The sequence below is a fragment of the Gavia stellata genome, chromosome 3 (assembly GCF_030936135.1).
Source record: "Gavia stellata isolate bGavSte3 chromosome 3, bGavSte3.hap2, whole genome shotgun sequence".
Lineage (NCBI taxonomy): Eukaryota > Metazoa > Chordata > Aves > Gaviiformes > Gaviidae > Gavia > Gavia stellata.
In genome coordinates, this window is record NC_082596.1 from 66,675,741 (window position 1) to 66,692,272 (window position 16,532).

At 41.2% G+C, this 16,532-nt stretch overlaps 1 protein-coding gene across 1 annotated transcript in view; it reads left to right on the top strand.

Moving 5' to 3' along the window:
* Positions 1-16,128, top strand: part of CARMIL1 (capping protein regulator and myosin 1 linker 1) — a 200,810-nt gene extending 184,682 nt beyond the window's left edge. The window contains exons 34-37 of the mRNA XM_059836225.1: positions 3,417-3,426; positions 6,592-6,759; positions 9,460-9,594; positions 15,131-16,128. Coding sequence (XP_059692208.1) covers positions 3,417-3,426; positions 6,592-6,759; positions 9,460-9,594; positions 15,131-15,267 — 450 coding nt within the window. The 3' untranslated portion in view covers positions 15,268-16,128. The remainder of the gene's footprint in view (positions 1-3,416; positions 3,427-6,591; positions 6,760-9,459; positions 9,595-15,130) is intronic.
* The last annotated feature ends 404 nt before the right edge of the window (positions 16,129-16,532 follow it).

A 16,532-nucleotide genomic window follows, 5' to 3' on the forward strand; every position in this document is an offset into this window, starting at 1 on the left:
TGTATGCTTGACATACTTGTCATCTAAAGTTACTCAGATCTGGAATGATGCGACTTGAGGTAGAATATTAGCATGTGTAATTTTTTTTTAAGTGGCGAGAGTAAAAGCCCTCTTCAATTGATGCACTTTCATAGCATTGATTGAAAACTTGAATTTAATCTGTCAAAAAGAAAAGCTGTTGCCTTTTCTCAGTATTTTTTTTCCACCCTTTGCTTTTTTTACCAGTTGGAAAGGTTACCCCTCTTCTTTCATGTTTAATTTTCAAGAAAATAATTTTATTGATTTTATTTTTTTGTTAGATTTTGTAAAAATGTATATTTATGTAATGCAAAAGTAGGTCTATTTATTTATTTATTTAAAGAGAGAGAAGAAAACTGAATTGAAACAGGAATCTGTACACAGCGGGGCACTGAGTTATCCATTCTTAATGTTGCCTAGACCACACAAAATTGAACTGCTGTTCAAAAGAATTTTTCACATACTTAATCCTGGATCGCAATATTGAATAATTTAGGTTTGCACTTCTATTCATGATATTCATGAAGGTGAAAATCATACAGTATCCTGATAGTTGAGCTACAGAAGACAGCATCCCACTGCTGTTAAATTATTTAGGATGGGTATGACATCAACTTCCCTAACATCTTCGAATTTATCAGAATTCCAGTATGATAGAAAATTGTATTTTCCCTTAAGGTACAGATGGCTGCTTACATTCTGAGCTATTTTACACGAAAACAAAGCCAGAAGGAATTTACTATTTCATTCATACCCTACCACAGTTTTGTTACAGATACAAGTGATGAGCAGGTGCACAGTAGATGGAAAGATGGTAAATGCTTTTTTGCTTTCTTTTGCTTAGAATACAACATGCGAATTGGCATTAATGGTAGAGAGGAGTATTTGCAGATTAGTGTTGCCCCTAGACATACATAAAAAGATCTTTTAGCTCCATCTAGTGTTTACAGACTGAATTTTTAAATACCTCGAGCAAGACCTATGAGCAGACCAAGATCATCTGTAACCTGTTTATTCACTCTCAATGGCACCCAACTCTGTAATATCACCCAACCTTGCATGAATTCCTATTAAAAGTAGAGCCTGGTCATTATTTATCTCCATGATAAATTCACCTGCATTTACTCTGCTTCTCAGAGTAAATTTTTGCAGTAAGTGTTTAGAGTTGTCTCGGGACCGTAAGCAGTTTGTAATGTGTGTACAGTAGGTAGTCAAACATGCTAACATCCTAATTGCATTTTTCAGTACTACACTAATAGATGCCAGCCCTGGCTTTTGTACTTGTCCCTGTATGTGGTCATATTTCCCCAGTAGTCCCATAACTAGGGAGGGAGGAAGGAGTTATAGTGAAATTGGTTTTCATATTATCATACAGCTCTCTTAAAAGTCATTTACTGTAGCTAAGTGTTATGCATATATCTTCAGTATTTACATAGGAAAATGAGTATTTCAGTGAAGTTTGTGAGAATTCACATTCCATGAAGAAATTGTTGGTAAATTTAGTTCTCAAAGGGTTTTTTTCCAAGCTATGGAAGAGAAATCTGGGAAGTGGAGAGTGGTATTCCCTTCAAAAATACACAGCCAAGACAGTCTTACAAAGAAACATGTGGCTTTAGGAGGTGGAGAGGTGAGAATTTAGCCAAAATATCAATGACAGTCAAGAAATGGGAATAAAAACTGAGTTTTCACCTAGTGATACAAAGCATAATGTTCCTGCCAGCTTTGGAGGGGACTTTGTTTTGTCCGTACGGGCATGGTAGCTTGCCATTCTGGCCCTACAAGTCATTGCATTTCTAGAGTGCTTCTGACCAGAAGACTTTGTTGTTTGGCTTACACGTACTTTTTAACATACTGATTATTTTATTTTTGAAGCCTGTAGAAATCTAGTCCCTTAGAGTGGGAACACCCTGTAACTGGGTAGTTTTACAGCACAGGAAGTTTAATGACAATTGTAATAGCATTCTCCTTAATGCATTGTGATTTTAAGTGCACACCTGTACTTAGTGGAGAGGTCAGGAGGTAGCATTAACCTGCCAGGCTTATACAGGAATGGCAGGCATTCAGCATCTCCATCCTTTTCTTTGTGGTATTAAAGAGAGGCTTTGTTTTAGGAGCTGTAAGATTACCTGAGCAAAATGGAGGTACTGGTAAATCTCTAAGGCCAACCACACTGTTTTCTGCATCGCTCCCCAAAATCTGCTTCTCCTGAAATGCCTATGTTGAATTACACCACAGGGGAAAGACACGTGGCCAGTGTGGATATTTAGAGATCACTCCTTTATGTTTATATTTAAAATACTATTTTCACGCAAAATCTGTCAGTTTTTCTGTAATTCATATGTGCTCCTGCTACTTGTAACCATTCTCTTCCTTCCTAGATTTGCTGTTGTCCAATTTTTATCTATGTGCTATATGTAGGAGTCTTTTAGATTGTAAGCTCCAAAGAGCAGTGATCATGTTTGACATGTGGTAGAGGCTTCTGAACACTATGGGACAGTCAGATCCCAGCACGAGTCATGCAGAGTTAGTGTTGGAGCAGTGTAGCAGCATCCTGAACATGTCAACATGACTTATGCATGGGTATATAACCAAGTGCAATGGTCGTCAGCACAAATAATTTGCTTTAAGTCATTTGCCACACTGTCTTGAAATAACAAATCAATATCAAGATTGAAGCTGCCTGCAAAAGCCTATCCCCACTTTTCTTGTTTCAAAAAAATCTCACTTTTTTTGCCTGGTCTTATCTTTATAAGGCTTTCTGTCATAGTATATCCTGCACTTATTTCTATGCACTTTTTGTATCCTCCTGTTTATCCTTCTGCTTAAGCTTTGGTAGCAGGGAAGACACTAAAAGGAGGCTGGTTCTTCTACAATCACATAGACTGTATATCTAAGCTTCTTCTGGTGAATACACAGGTTTCAAGCTCACTTAGGCTAGAGCTATGCTATGACAAAAGTCTTTGCACCTTTTCTTTTGAGGCCAGGATGTTAGGAAAGCTATTTTTGAGAATAGAAGACTTAGCAAGAATATCAGCACATAAACAAGAAGCCCTCTTTCTTTAGAGGTGCTGAGCATCCAGCAGTGCTTGTGATGGGTAGCTTTAAACACCTTTCAGTAAGTAAGGTTTGTTAGTTTTTAGAAGAATCCTGTAAACATATGAGTGCTGCTACTTCTGTAGTTGCAGGTTTATCTAAAATAAGAAGTTATTCTCGTATGTGGAAGAGCATAAGATTCATTCAGCAGTCATATTCAAAATCTAGATCTTCAGAAAAAGACTTTTTATTGTAAACCTAAACAAGGGATTTTTAAATATGGAGCTATCTTTGGAGAAAAGACTGTTTCCATCTAGCACCTTCAGTTTCAACTCCTGTACATTAGGAGACCTGTCACTTAGGAGGCAGGGTGTTGTTGCAGCTTTGCTAGACGTGTAGCAGTATTAGTTACAAATCAGCATAGTTTTCTTTCTGCTTAGATCTCCAAGACCTGAAAGAGAAACAAGGAGAGAGAATCCACTGTTTATTACTATCACTGCTTTCTCTGCCTTATGTCTTTCAAATTAGAGCTTCTTTTCCTAACAGAACCACTGAGTTGTATTAATTACAGATATATTATTAATATGAGAGCTTTTCTCACTCTTTCAGAAACTTGTGAATGACTCAACTCCCAAAGAGTCTTTTGACACGGCGATGAGCTCAGAACGACTGGATGGAAGTGCTACAGGTACATCTTGGGTTTTGTGCTATAAACTCTTTCCAGAAAATGCAAAATGCCTAACCTCAAAATCTCACTTCCCTCTCCAGATTGTGTGCCTACAGTTGCTTAAGCAAAATATGAGCTTATGCTAAGTGGAAAGAATTGGAAACAAAGCTCACTTTTTGTACTGTGTTTGACAGCACCTTTCATGAAGTCAGCTCTAGGGCTGAGTTTACGGCTCAGCTTTTACTCTTGTGCTCCACGTTGCACAGGAGGGAAAGTACTCGGTGCATGTACCTGGGGCGCCTTCGAAAGGGTGCTGACTTACAATGGGATCAGCAAAGCTGAAGCTGAACCCAGGAGCCAGCAAAAATGTCTGCACACGAAGAAGTGAAACTCCTGAATATATCTGATGATCTAAATATGACCAATTTGCAAGGTTTATAGTAGTCTGTGCACCAGCTTGAGTAGTCCTGGCTTTCAGCTGTTAGAATAAACATCTCATAGGCAATGGCAGCTGGCTCTTCCCAGGGTTTAGCCGGCTTGACTGAATCCAGGGCTGTCTGCAAAGCTGCGGAGGCGCCTGGACACTGCACACATACACAAAATGACTCTGCATCATGTACAAAGTGGAGTCCAGCCTCGCAGTGCTTACAGCACCGATTCCTCTGCACTTAGTCCTGATGTGCCCTTGTCAAGCTGTAGTCCTGGGCCCTGACATGGCAGTGCCTACAATGCAGCCATCTCAGGATAAGATGAAATTCTGGTCTCTGTGTATACTTTTGGGACAGACCAGTGAAGTGTTCAAAAGGGATTCAACTCTGGTGGTTTGTGCGTACACCTTCACTGGACTGAAAGGAGTGGGCTGAACTAGGGAATCCAGGTCTGATTTATCAACAGCGGTGGTAGGTATCCTGAAAGCATGGCATATAGGGTTGCCAAAACATACAGAAGCAAGGCTGAAAAAACAGGCTGAAATAAAAATCCAAATGTGGCCATCTTTGTTGAGCACTTCAGAAATCGATTTTGAAGTTTTATACCTTTTTAAAGCTAGTTTTAAAAGACAGGATATTCAGAACATGCTGAACTCTATAAATCAGCGCTTTTAAAGCCTGCTTATCTTTTGAGGAGGACCTTGTGTACTATATGTGTCTCCTGATACCATCAAACTGAAGTCAGAGGAACAAGAATAGTCTGTGCTTGGGGCATTAGAGTAGCTGGGGGTGTCTGACCCCAATTTTTCTCTGGTCCTTGTCTTTGTATATGACATGTTTCACCCCCACCTCACTGTACTATGCATGCCCCTTTCTTTTGGCCTCCAGCTGTCAGTTCTTTCTTTAGCACTCTTGCTTGAGAGCTCCCTGAGGCTGCTCTTCGCTGTTGTGACTGCCGTTTGTCTTTGTTTTGGGTTAATTTATTTTAACTTACTGGGTTCTAATGATATTAGCAGGCCTGAGGTTAGGAAGGCAAGAAAGAGTTAGTGGAAGATTGATGCTGAAGGGGAATAAGGTTTTTTATTCCTTGCTTCATGTCTGGATATTGCATGCTTTTTTTATGCACACACACAGGTGGAGAAGGTGTCCTGCTGTTTCACTTGCAGCATGAAGGTCTATTGCATGCATCTAGACATGAACTCTCCCTGTCACGCACTCACACAAATATATGTGCGCTACACAACTCTCTATGTTTTGCCAGAGTTTCACTCCAGCTGGGCTGAAAAACAGCTACATAAGATGGAAAAACATATTGGAGATTGGCTTGCAACAAACTATATCAACACTCCCTCCCCTCCCACTGCCATTAAAATGTCTGTGCTCAGTGCTTTTGTAACAAGTAGGATTTCTGAATGGGAATAGCAGGTAGGTAGGTCAAGTCAGCATCTGTGAGCATGTACTTGGCTTTGCCAGGTACCAAGGCCACCAGTCTGCATTTCAGTTAGTCTGTAATTCTCTTCTGAGAATAAGGATGTGCCAGTTGTTGAAAGTCCCAAGCTAGCATACAAATTCCAAGATTATAATTTTATCTGCTTCATAAAAGCCTTCAACCTTCTCAAAGCTGCAAAGAAGGAAAGTAGGACAGGCATTTTGGTTGTTTGCAACCTACTGTCCAGCAGGCTTTCTACCAACTTGCACAGCTGGATAGGACTGATTTATTGCTTGGAAGTCAGCATAGCTTTATCTGTAAATATCTTGGTCTTTGGGGTATATAGTATGTTGATAAACTTGCTAATGTGTGGAAACTGTAATCCATATACAGTGTTACTAGATAAATCAAAATATTATATAAATATTACTTTGATCTTGGCTAAGTTTCAAAATCTCCTCTAGAGCTTGCTAAAAGCAACAAATAACAAGATGTAGCCTGCTGATCACACGTTTGGGATTTATTTTCTGGGCGAGGATTTCTCTGTTGATCTTGGATAGCCAACCTTTTGTCTGTAGAGGCACAAAACAGCCAAAGGCTGCCTTTTCCGCTGACCCATTGCTGCTTTCTCAGCAGGTAGGCTGTACCATCTGCTCCCAGAAATATGAAGGGAGTATAAGTTCCAGCCAGCCATCACCCCAAATATATTAAGAAGGGGAGATGCTATCACCTCTGAGGCAATTTAATTATGAAGTTTAGCACATGCAAGAATTGGTGGGTTTAGATGCTTTTCTTGCAGTGATTTTGAATGAAATACTAAGGATCATCTTACACACTCACACTGCAATGCAGCAGTGATATGAGCTAATGATATTTTCTACACGAGCACACCTGTGCATAGAGCCTTCTGTGTTGCAGGAGACTTTATTTTACATGTCTATTTATTTTAGTGCCTAAACTCCAGCAGACCCTTCCAGAGAGTCGGTTTGCCTCGAATAAAGGTGACTCCATCTCAGCATCATCAGAAAAAAATTCAAAAGCTGAACCAAAGGCAGAAGCTGGTGCAAAGGCAAGAAGTTCTTCCAATACGCCGACCAGTCCAAAACCCCCACTGCAGTCAACAAAGCCCAGCCTGGCAGGACGACCCACGGTGCCACAGAAACCACGCTCTGCCTCTCGTGCTGGTGAGGAGTTCTTCCGGGCATTCGTTATCCCCAGCTGGGTACTTCTGAATGGTGTTTGTGTGGGCTATGGAGGAGACACCCATGGCCACATCCTGAACAGAAGTTAAATGTAGAGGGACAGGTTCTTCAGTTGCTTGCTCTTGACTTGCATCCTTCTTTTCCACCTCCCTCGGCCCTAATTCAAATAAACTTATTAAAATGGTTTAATCTATGATCCGCAATAGTAAAGCCTGAGGAGAAGCAATAGCAGCAGAGCTGTTTTGAGTTAGCCTGCTTTCACGGAAGAGGTGAGCATAGAAAGCTACTTCAGCATCAAAGCCCTGTTGTAGTAGCACTGACAAAAATAACTGTGTTTTCTCTAAACACCTGGCTCTAAATACTAAAGTCCTTGGGGTTTTCTGGCAGGCTGCTCTTAGCCCCTCAAGCAAATGCCTGTTATTCTTAATAACTTGCACAAACCAACTGTCTCTCACTCCCTTTTTCCTTGTTTTGCCTTTGTTTCTTTCCTTATTGCTTTTATAACCCTGCCAGACTGCCGGTTGAATGACTATTAAATTCTGCTCTGTCCTAAACTCCTGCCCTGATATTATCTCAAGGTTTCCAATAGTGGGAAATATTTCAGCGGATCTCCCATACATTTGTTTGTCTGCTGTTTAATAGGCCAGTGTCACAATGCCCTCTTCCCAAAGTACAGCCACTGCAGTTGAGGGGAATTAAATGCTAGTTACTGACTCCCCCAGTAGCTGTGGCAAATACAGCTTATTAATTGCTAATGACTTAAAAATGTGAGCATAGCCATCTGTAAGAGCAGACCTCTAGGCTTTTCCCATACTCACTGTTGACCTTAGCAAGATGTCATTTCTGATGAGGACGAGGGGGCAGAGGGATATTGCAGCCTCCTCCCTGCCCTTGATGTGTAACCTGAGTATTACATAGTCTCTGCACTCCAGTGGGTAGAATGTTGTTCCAATACAGAATCACCTTCAGGTTTTAAATGGCTTTAAATTTATTTTATTGACCATTTGAGAAATGGTCATAAAATTGAGAGGTGTTGGGTAAGATGCTCACAAAGATGACTACAATAGGAAAGCATGGCTTATTTGGTGATGCTTAATCTGTAAAATAGGCAGTGTGTTATCTCAAAATCTTAGGTATCAGAAAGACCTGAGCTATCTCTTTCTGCCAGCATCTATTTTTTGCAGAGGGAGCATACTGTGGGTATAACACAGAGAGTAATTAATATTTACTCCAGCTCCTTGGGTGGCAGTAAAAGCAGCGCCATCTCAGTTGCAGTCTAACTTCTATCCTAGTACTTGTAGCAACCTGTTGGCTAAGCACACCCAGGTGACATGATGAAGCAGCCAAGCAATAATCCTATTTACGCTCTTGCTGCTGCTGTTGTTTCCAGCATTGTGGCCAAACTAATGGTAATAAATTTTTGCTAAGTAATCTGAGGGCAAAGGAACACAGCTCAGGTGTCCACAAATTATCAAAGACTCAAAGGGGTTCCTTAATAAAGCATATAACAGCTTTAGTTCAGAAACCTATAGCTGTGTTTGCCAAGCACTGTTCTCATCCATATGTTGATACCGAGCTTCCCAAAGCAACTGGCCTCACAGGCACATCAAAAGCATGGAGAAGGTCCAAGAATTGGTGTGTCTGTTCAGATCGAGTTGAATTTGGAAGGTCATCACTTTCCTGTGCTGAAAGTAAAAAGATTGACTCCTTTGTGGTGGCTCCTCAACAGTGAGATAAATTCCTGTTATTTTCCAGCATGCAACTGGGTTAACTCATTGTACAAATATGCAATACAGGTGATACTCCTGAGTCCCTTTTTTCTTCTATCAATACTAATGTATATTCCGAGTTCCTCTGTTGCATATATATGCCACTGTTTACTCCTTGGGAAGCAAATGTACAAGCAGTTTAAGTAATTCATTGTAGCTGTACTTCTGTACTATCCAAATGAAGGCTGTCTAGTGTAAGACTGAAAAGGTCTTCCTGTAAGGAATGTAAAGATGGTAGTCAGCTTTCCATACATAATGCATATCCAGCCTTTTAGAGAAATTAAGATCTCCAGATGGTTTAAACTATGGATTTGAATTTAAATTCCAGATTTCCTCACAGTCTAGAGGACAAAGTATTTTTTCTATTTAGAAGATCTTTGCAGATGCTATCATGTTATGTACTGGCAATTTATTCTTGGAAGTACAGAGTTCTGTAGACTATTTATGAAATCTGTTTCCCTGGTTCACTTTTAAGACTTATAACTGTGAAACAGGACATGTAAATTGATCAGTTCATTATGTTCAAGGACAATAAAAATATAAACGGAACAAATATTTCCAAAAATCCATCCAAAATAATTTTCAGCTGTTCTTTATAAATTGCATACGTATGTCTAGCAGGAAATTCAGTTGCTCCCATCAGATTTCTATTTGTGCTACAATAGCAGTACGCATTAAAAATGCTGAAATTGAGATCTTTGCTTTGGCTATTAAAATTCTTTCACCTGGACTGAGGGCCATCGTGCGTTCTCTTGACATAATGTAAATTCCTGAATCCTTCTTTTTCTGACGCAGATTCTAGCTGTTTCTTGTTTGTGTATTGTGTTGAGGTTTGGCCCATCATAACAGCACCATTTCTGTGAGCTACAGCACAAATATAATTTCTCACCCTTTCGTTCATGGTACTCCACAGAGGATGTGCCGGAGTCTCCCTCAGGCCCCAGTTCCCCAAAAGTTGCCCTGCTTCCACCTGTGCTGAAGAAAGTTCCTTCTGATAAAGAAAAGGATGGTCAGAGCAGCCCCACAGTCAGAGCGTTTTCTCAAGAAGGTAGGAGTGTTGGTATAACTGTTGTTCCAGCGTGCTTGTCTTCTACTAGAACTCAATGTGTCATTGTCCCCTGATTTGTTTTGCACTTGGAAGGGAAGAGCATTATTCATTTGAAGTAAAAAAGAGCAAGGGAAGTGTATCTGGTCCCCTGTTCCTCATCTCTTCCAGCTGTGGGTTGGTGCTCTATATTTTCTTCCTTTGATCAAACCAAGTGCAAGGTGAATCCCTTGGTATTAATAATGTAGCTGAACAATTAAGGGACTCTTGTGTTGTGTGTATTATGGTTTAGCTTGATCTGAATCGAGATGCTGATTGATATTGGTCACACACAATAATGTGAAATGCAGGTCCATTCAGCACATTTCCAGGGGAGCAGCCACGACTTTGTTCCTTGCAGCCAGCCTGTTGCTGTGTTTGTACTCCTCCTTTCTGTGGCATCGCTGCACGTGACTGAGTTCACCTCTTCCTCAGGCAATGAGTCTCTGTGTGCCAGGACAGGGCTTGGTACCTTTTACGTACAACAGTAGGCTGCTGCCTTGTCTTTGCTGCTTCTCCTGTGTGTGCTGGATTTCTATTTTTGCTGATACATTTCTTTGCCCACAGTTGGCTCTTAGAAGAGCTAAGGCTTCCTCTGATAGCATAGGATACATGGAGAAGTAGTCACAGAAATGTTGCTCAGCATAGTGTTAGCTGGCACATACAATGTCTGAAATCTGGGGGTAAGACCTCTTCCTTCCTGGGACTGTCCTCAAGAAAGACAGTGAGTGACCCCTGTTTCCATCCAAGCTGATTCCCGTCACTTCAGCTGTGAGACAAAGGGGTGCCCTTTCAGGCTCTGCCAGTGGTTTTTCATAGTGCGGGATGGGGGCAGATGAGTCAAGGCAGGTGTGTAACACTGGGTTGTGAAGACTGAGCAGTTGTGCTGCCTACAGAGCCCACCATTACCCTCTAGATGAGAGGAGGGGCAAAGCCATCCCCAAAGCTGGGTGGTCCAGAGGTATATTTTGAGAAGCTTCTCCATTTCTCTCCCAAAACTACCATTTCCTTTATGAAACAACTTACCTCACAGTCTGGGTGTGGCTCTGCTTGGAAGAATGTTGCTGTGGTGGCTACCATTTGGTGCCCACATGTCAGCACATGTGGGGTATTTGGCTACAGGTTTTAACTCTCGCTTCAGCCCCCTGTATGATGCCATTGGGCTGCTCTTGTGCCATAAAGGTAGCCCAGCAGAACCACCACAATCTCACTGGATTATGTAGAGCTAGCAGGGCACCACACACCCAAGGACTTCTTCTGTGTCTGCAAAAGGCTGAGGGTTCAGATGGTCCGTGTTGCCAAAAGCTGCTCAGGGTCCGGAAAAGACGGCAGGGTGTCTGAAGTGCCTCCTGGTGGCTGTGGCATTACGAGGGCTGCAAGGCCCCGTAGAGCCTGTTTATTCTCCTGCCTTTAGTCCCATCAGAGCCTCTGTTGAGACAGGTGAACTGGGCTACAGCTTAGGGAATAGACTCGCTACACTGGTGCCATCGTGTTGAGAATGGTTGCAGTCAAAGGCTCTTGCCACGACAGACTCTCTCAGATGCTGTCTGATAACTGCATATGCTAGAGTCCTTGTTTTCTCACCAGCTTTTCACCAGACTGCGAGAGAGAACTTGTTACTACATAACTAGAGAAACACAATGTAATGGGTCTTGTTGCAGGTACGTTTTAATGTGGGGCTAACCTCACCGATTCTGTGCTATATGCCTTCTCCATCTCCCTGTCATGAGAGGGGATGTATTGGAGAAGCAGGGAATATGGGATCGTAACTACAATCCTTTTGTGGTACAGCAATCTCTAACACAGCAGAGATTTGACAAGGTTTTGTAGTTTGTGTGTCATGTTGTCACATGAGAAGAGGGACAAAATCGCTTTCTTTTTAAAATGTGTTTGCTGTTTGCAAATCCTTACACAAAAGGGGTTAGACACTGTGCTTTCCTCACTCCTTGCTCTCTCAGACAGATCTCCACAGACAACTTGGCCAAACACAGCGTTTTGTAGTTGCTGCTACATTGCAGTGTACGAATTTTATCAATAATAATTTAGAATGGCTAAAATTGGGTTTCCAGGTCCTTATGGAGCTGCTGTGCTTTGCAGAAGATTGATTGGGAAAGAGTAAATTCTGTTTCTTTTATTTTTTTTTATTCTTTTTGAGGTTTTCCTTTATTACTGTTCCATTTCCTCACTCAGTCATTCCTCTGTCCTTGCTTTTTGCTGCCTTTCAGGCTAGCATGCTCAATTTATTTCTGCAACTGGTAAATCACTGCAAATCTACCTAAGTTAGTAAGCAAAATTATATCTCCTGCAAAAGAAAGCTGCAAATTAGCTTATGCTTGAATATAAAATTTCTTTATGTTAATGAGTTTAACTGTACTTGGCGTGACGATCTCAAAATACGCTTCTTTACACAGTGTACCTGTAAGATTGGGCTGCAGTTACCAACATAAGTAAATATCTGGACTAAATTTAAGCAAGCATCTGGCATATTGATTACTATTCTTTGAACAATTGATTAAATGGGATGGATAAGTGAAATTATTTATATAACTTCCCATATGTGCGTCTACAGAACAGCTTAGGGGTATAAATGAATGCTTTTCCCTGCTAGAGAAAACAGGAGATTGTCAAAAAAAGAGATACAGCTCATGAGTGTGCCAAGCCATCTGGCGATGTGAAAACCGCTTCGGGGCAGTGTTCTACCAGTGCAGAAGAGGAAACTAATGTGCTTGGGCAGAGGAAGGCACAGCCAACTTCTCATTAGAAGTTCTGATTTTTCACTGAGACTGTGCTTGATAACTGGCACTAACAATCGTTAAGAAACGGTAGTAGCAAAGAAGCCACAAAAGGGTGTGGGTGTGTCATTGGATTATGAGAAAGGTAAAAATCTCATGGGATGCTAATAATCTTTCTGTCCGCATGGGAACTACGTGGTGTGAAAAAATTTCCAGATAAGAAATGCGTGTGCATTTTTCCTTCGTGGCAACATCAGTGACCAGTACTATATAGCACCTGCAGCCCCTCTGCAAAAGAGGGCTCATTACAAACCATGATTGCTCATTGCAGTGATGCTGGCACACTGCTGAGTAAGTACGCTGCGGGTAGACTGTCCGCTGCTTTGTGTGCTTACGTACCTTTCCTTCTTAAGATGCGTGCACTGAAGTATTTCAAAATACACTTCAGCCTGAATATTGGTAGTGCCAGTTTCAGTACATCATTCACAAAACCACTTGAGAACTGGGTAAATCAGATTATTTTGACAGAGTACTTTGATTTTCAGCTGCATAAACAAACAAAAAAAAACCCAAAAGAACCCAAACCCAGCGCTGTGCTGCACGTTTAAGCAGCGCTTCTGAAGAGCAGCTTTGACTTATAGTGAACTCATTCAGTAGGCTAAAAAATGTTTGGTCGATCTATGTGTTCTTAACATATAAAAGCTCCTGTTCTCAAATTACTCAAATGCTTCTCTTTACCTCTTAACTGGTTTGTTTAAAGAATGATCCAAAATTACTTTTTTTCTGAAGTATTTTAATGAGGTATTTGAACATCTTATGCAATTACATTTACCCAGTTTTTCTGTTTATAAGACATCATGTGTCCCTTTTGTAACATCCTCAGCCCAAAATGTATAAACTGATTTCCTTTTCATATTGTAGAATCAAATTTAGCCCACCCAAACTTGGAATCTCTCCTCCCTGTCATAATCAAATTATTATATTTCACTTCATTCTAAGATATCTCTCTGATAAAGTAAGTTTCGAAAGCTGAGATGCTGCCGCAGACCTACGCAGGTCAACTGTGTATGGTTTCATCGGGTCAAGGGTAAGCTCTTGTGGCAGAAGCCTGCTTGCAGTATGTGGACTTAAATGCCTGATATATTTTTCAGGCATTTTTAGGGCGACCTACCTGTCTTGATTTATCAGGCCATAAACTAAAATGGCTGCTGCAGGATGTGTTCTGGGTTTTGTTTGAAGAGTGAACGGAGGCTCAAACAAAGGCCATGTAATTATTAGGAGGTACAAGTATCGAGAATGGCTCAAAAATTTCCAGGCACCTATTTCTTTGAAAAGCAGTGGTGTTTGGGAAGGTGGAAGTGCCCCAATTTTTTTTTTACAGAATTTAGGTATCTTAATCCTGTCCAATTCCATTAAACAGCTTTAAAAACTTTTCTCAAAATCCTTTCCTCTTCTTCCCCAACTTGCAAAGCTGGGATAAAAATGCAGCAAGTGTGTAGCTGCTGACTCTCATTTCCTCCCATATTTTGGCTAGCACAGATAAGGAAAAAGGTATTTTGGACTCAGGAGAACTACTTGGGTAGCAAATGAGCCGTGTGTGGAGGTGGGGTCTCCGCAAGGTGCGCGCTGGATGTGTCCATTTTGCTTTCATCATGGCAGAGATCCAGGACTGGGCAATGTCTGTGCCAAATGAAAACGAGCCAGAGCTTTCTGTTGCTTGTTTCACGGCCTGTTGGCACGCACCAGCGCTGCCTGGGGAGTCGTGCTGGCCCCCCGGGGACACAGGGAGCATCCCTGCTGAGGCTGCCTCAGCAGCATCAGCTCCCTCAGGATTCCTCTCTGCATTTTCCACAATCCTGGCAGACCCTAACACAGCCTGGCACAATTTGAAACAGCCACGGAGATGGGGCAGCAGCAGCCTGCTGCTTGTCTGCCCCTGCTGTGGCTGGAGCTGCACACTGGTGACAGGGCAGGCTGTGCCTTGCAGCGGTGAGGCGGTAGGCGGGGAAGGAGAGGTGGTACTTCATGGCCACCTCGGCTGCTGGTGCCTTGTTAAGAGGCGTGCACAAATGTGAACAGGCACAAGGATCATTGCGAACCAAAGTTGGACGTCCTTATCTGAAATGGTGGAGCAAAGGAGGTCTCGTAACTGTAACATTTAATTTTGTGGTGGTGAAGTGAGATGACTTGCCATGAAGTGACATTTAAGGGCCTCCATGTGTTTAAAGGTTCATTTTAATTGGAAGTATGAGATTTCTAAAGCTATCAATCCTTTTGTAATGTCACCCCCATTGATGTGTATAATAACTCTCTTGTTACCATAGCAATTGTAGACCACTGATTAGATCAGAAATCTTAGCAAGGTTTTACAACCTTCTTTCCAATTTATTTCAAACCTTAAAGGTTTGGGGAAAACCCTGGTCTTACTGAGGTTTTAGAGTGCTGGGCAAGAAGAAAGTCTCCAGGCCATTTCTGACTGTAATGTTTATCCGTGTCACAGTGAAGTACTGAGTTTCATATTTCAAGTTTGCCTGCTTGCCAACCAACAGCAGAATAAAGTTTGCTCAAACTCTCTCTCTTCTCTCTCACCTTTTTCTGGGTTGAAGAATTAATGGACCTATGCTACTCCCACCGGTGCAAATGAGTTCAGTGGGAGCAGGAGCAGGTCCTGTGTGCATGAATGATATTTTTTTATTATTATTATTATTATTATTTTTCTTCCTCTCTCTTCTACCATCACCAGTAAGACCTATTTCTGTTTTATACAGCTGCAAAAAGAAGCCCTGGGCAGCAGTCTCATGAGTTTCAGGAACTGAAGCAGAGGTCCTTAAGTAAAGACGGCCATCAGGGAAGCAAATCCAGTGACTCTGGTGAAGAAGCAGATAAAGATTTTATTTTTGTTTAGCAATCAGTACAAGTGTTTCATAGTGCAAGAGCTTTTTATAACAATCAGGGTACAGCAATCAACAGCCCTTCTAGCCAGCTGCTCTTTCACCACAGGTACATTTCCATGCAGAAAACCTGATCTTCCAATTGTGATTTACAGTACACTCACTTGGCATTGATTCAGTCCTTAATTTCTGTTCTGTACAATGCAGACATTCCTTTCCATGCCTTTGCTAAAGCCAGCGATTCTTTCATGTATTCTACTTGAATTTCTGTGAAGCAGCTACAAAGAGTGCCCTGCATTAGGGCATTTAGGAAGCAAAGCAAATTAACTGGACACTGTCTTACACTAATACACTGTACAGCAGGTAATGTGTTGTACTGCTGAATGTAAATGTGTCAAATCTGCACGTGACTTACCTATAAATATATTCTTGCGGTATGCAATTGCACATTGTAATTATATTAAAAGAGCACACTAATAAAATAATTTGTATAGATTATATATATTAAATGCTTGGGTATGGTTTTTACATTCTCCCATAGGGACCTTCTTTCTCCCTGTTCTCATACTGTACATAAAGCTCTGATGCATACATTTGTGTACTGTCAAAAAGCACAACAGAGAAGGATTTGGATGACGTATAATCATGGTATGCTTCCACACTCATATATTAATGTATATAGTTGATTGGAATGAGGGCAATTGAAATTTTATTAATATTGGTGTTTTCTAGAGGCCTTCCTCAGTTCTGTCTGCATATTAGCTTCCTTTCAATGTGTAATTCTACGAGAAAAATAGTTTGACATCTGTAAAAACATTTCAGCTTTTGGGGGAGGGGTGCAAATTTCACAGCTACCCAGTTACATTACAGGTTGAAGGGATTTTATTCATATGTATATTTGTAACAATAAAAAATGATTTTACAACTGAAATACTAATCTTCATTTTTACGGCGCTATTTTTGGTCTGATGGTCTCTGCTCTTTGAATGATGGCATTGTGTCAGGTAGACAAAGCATGCAGTTAAGACAAAACCCATATAATTTTTTTTCTGCTTCTAGTAAAATGTCTGTTCCTGCTGAAAGGGACACATACATACTGTCTTCGTAAAACTACTGAAAGAAGATCTCTTTGCTAATCTCCTCCCTTGGGATCTCCAGCAAAGCAGCCTTCAGATGAGCCAGAAACACCTGCTATCTAAATGCTCTGTTTTGGTTCCATAGGACAGAACAAAATTGGTTTTGGTAACTCTCTCCCAAGAGCAATTGCCCTGACCTTGCT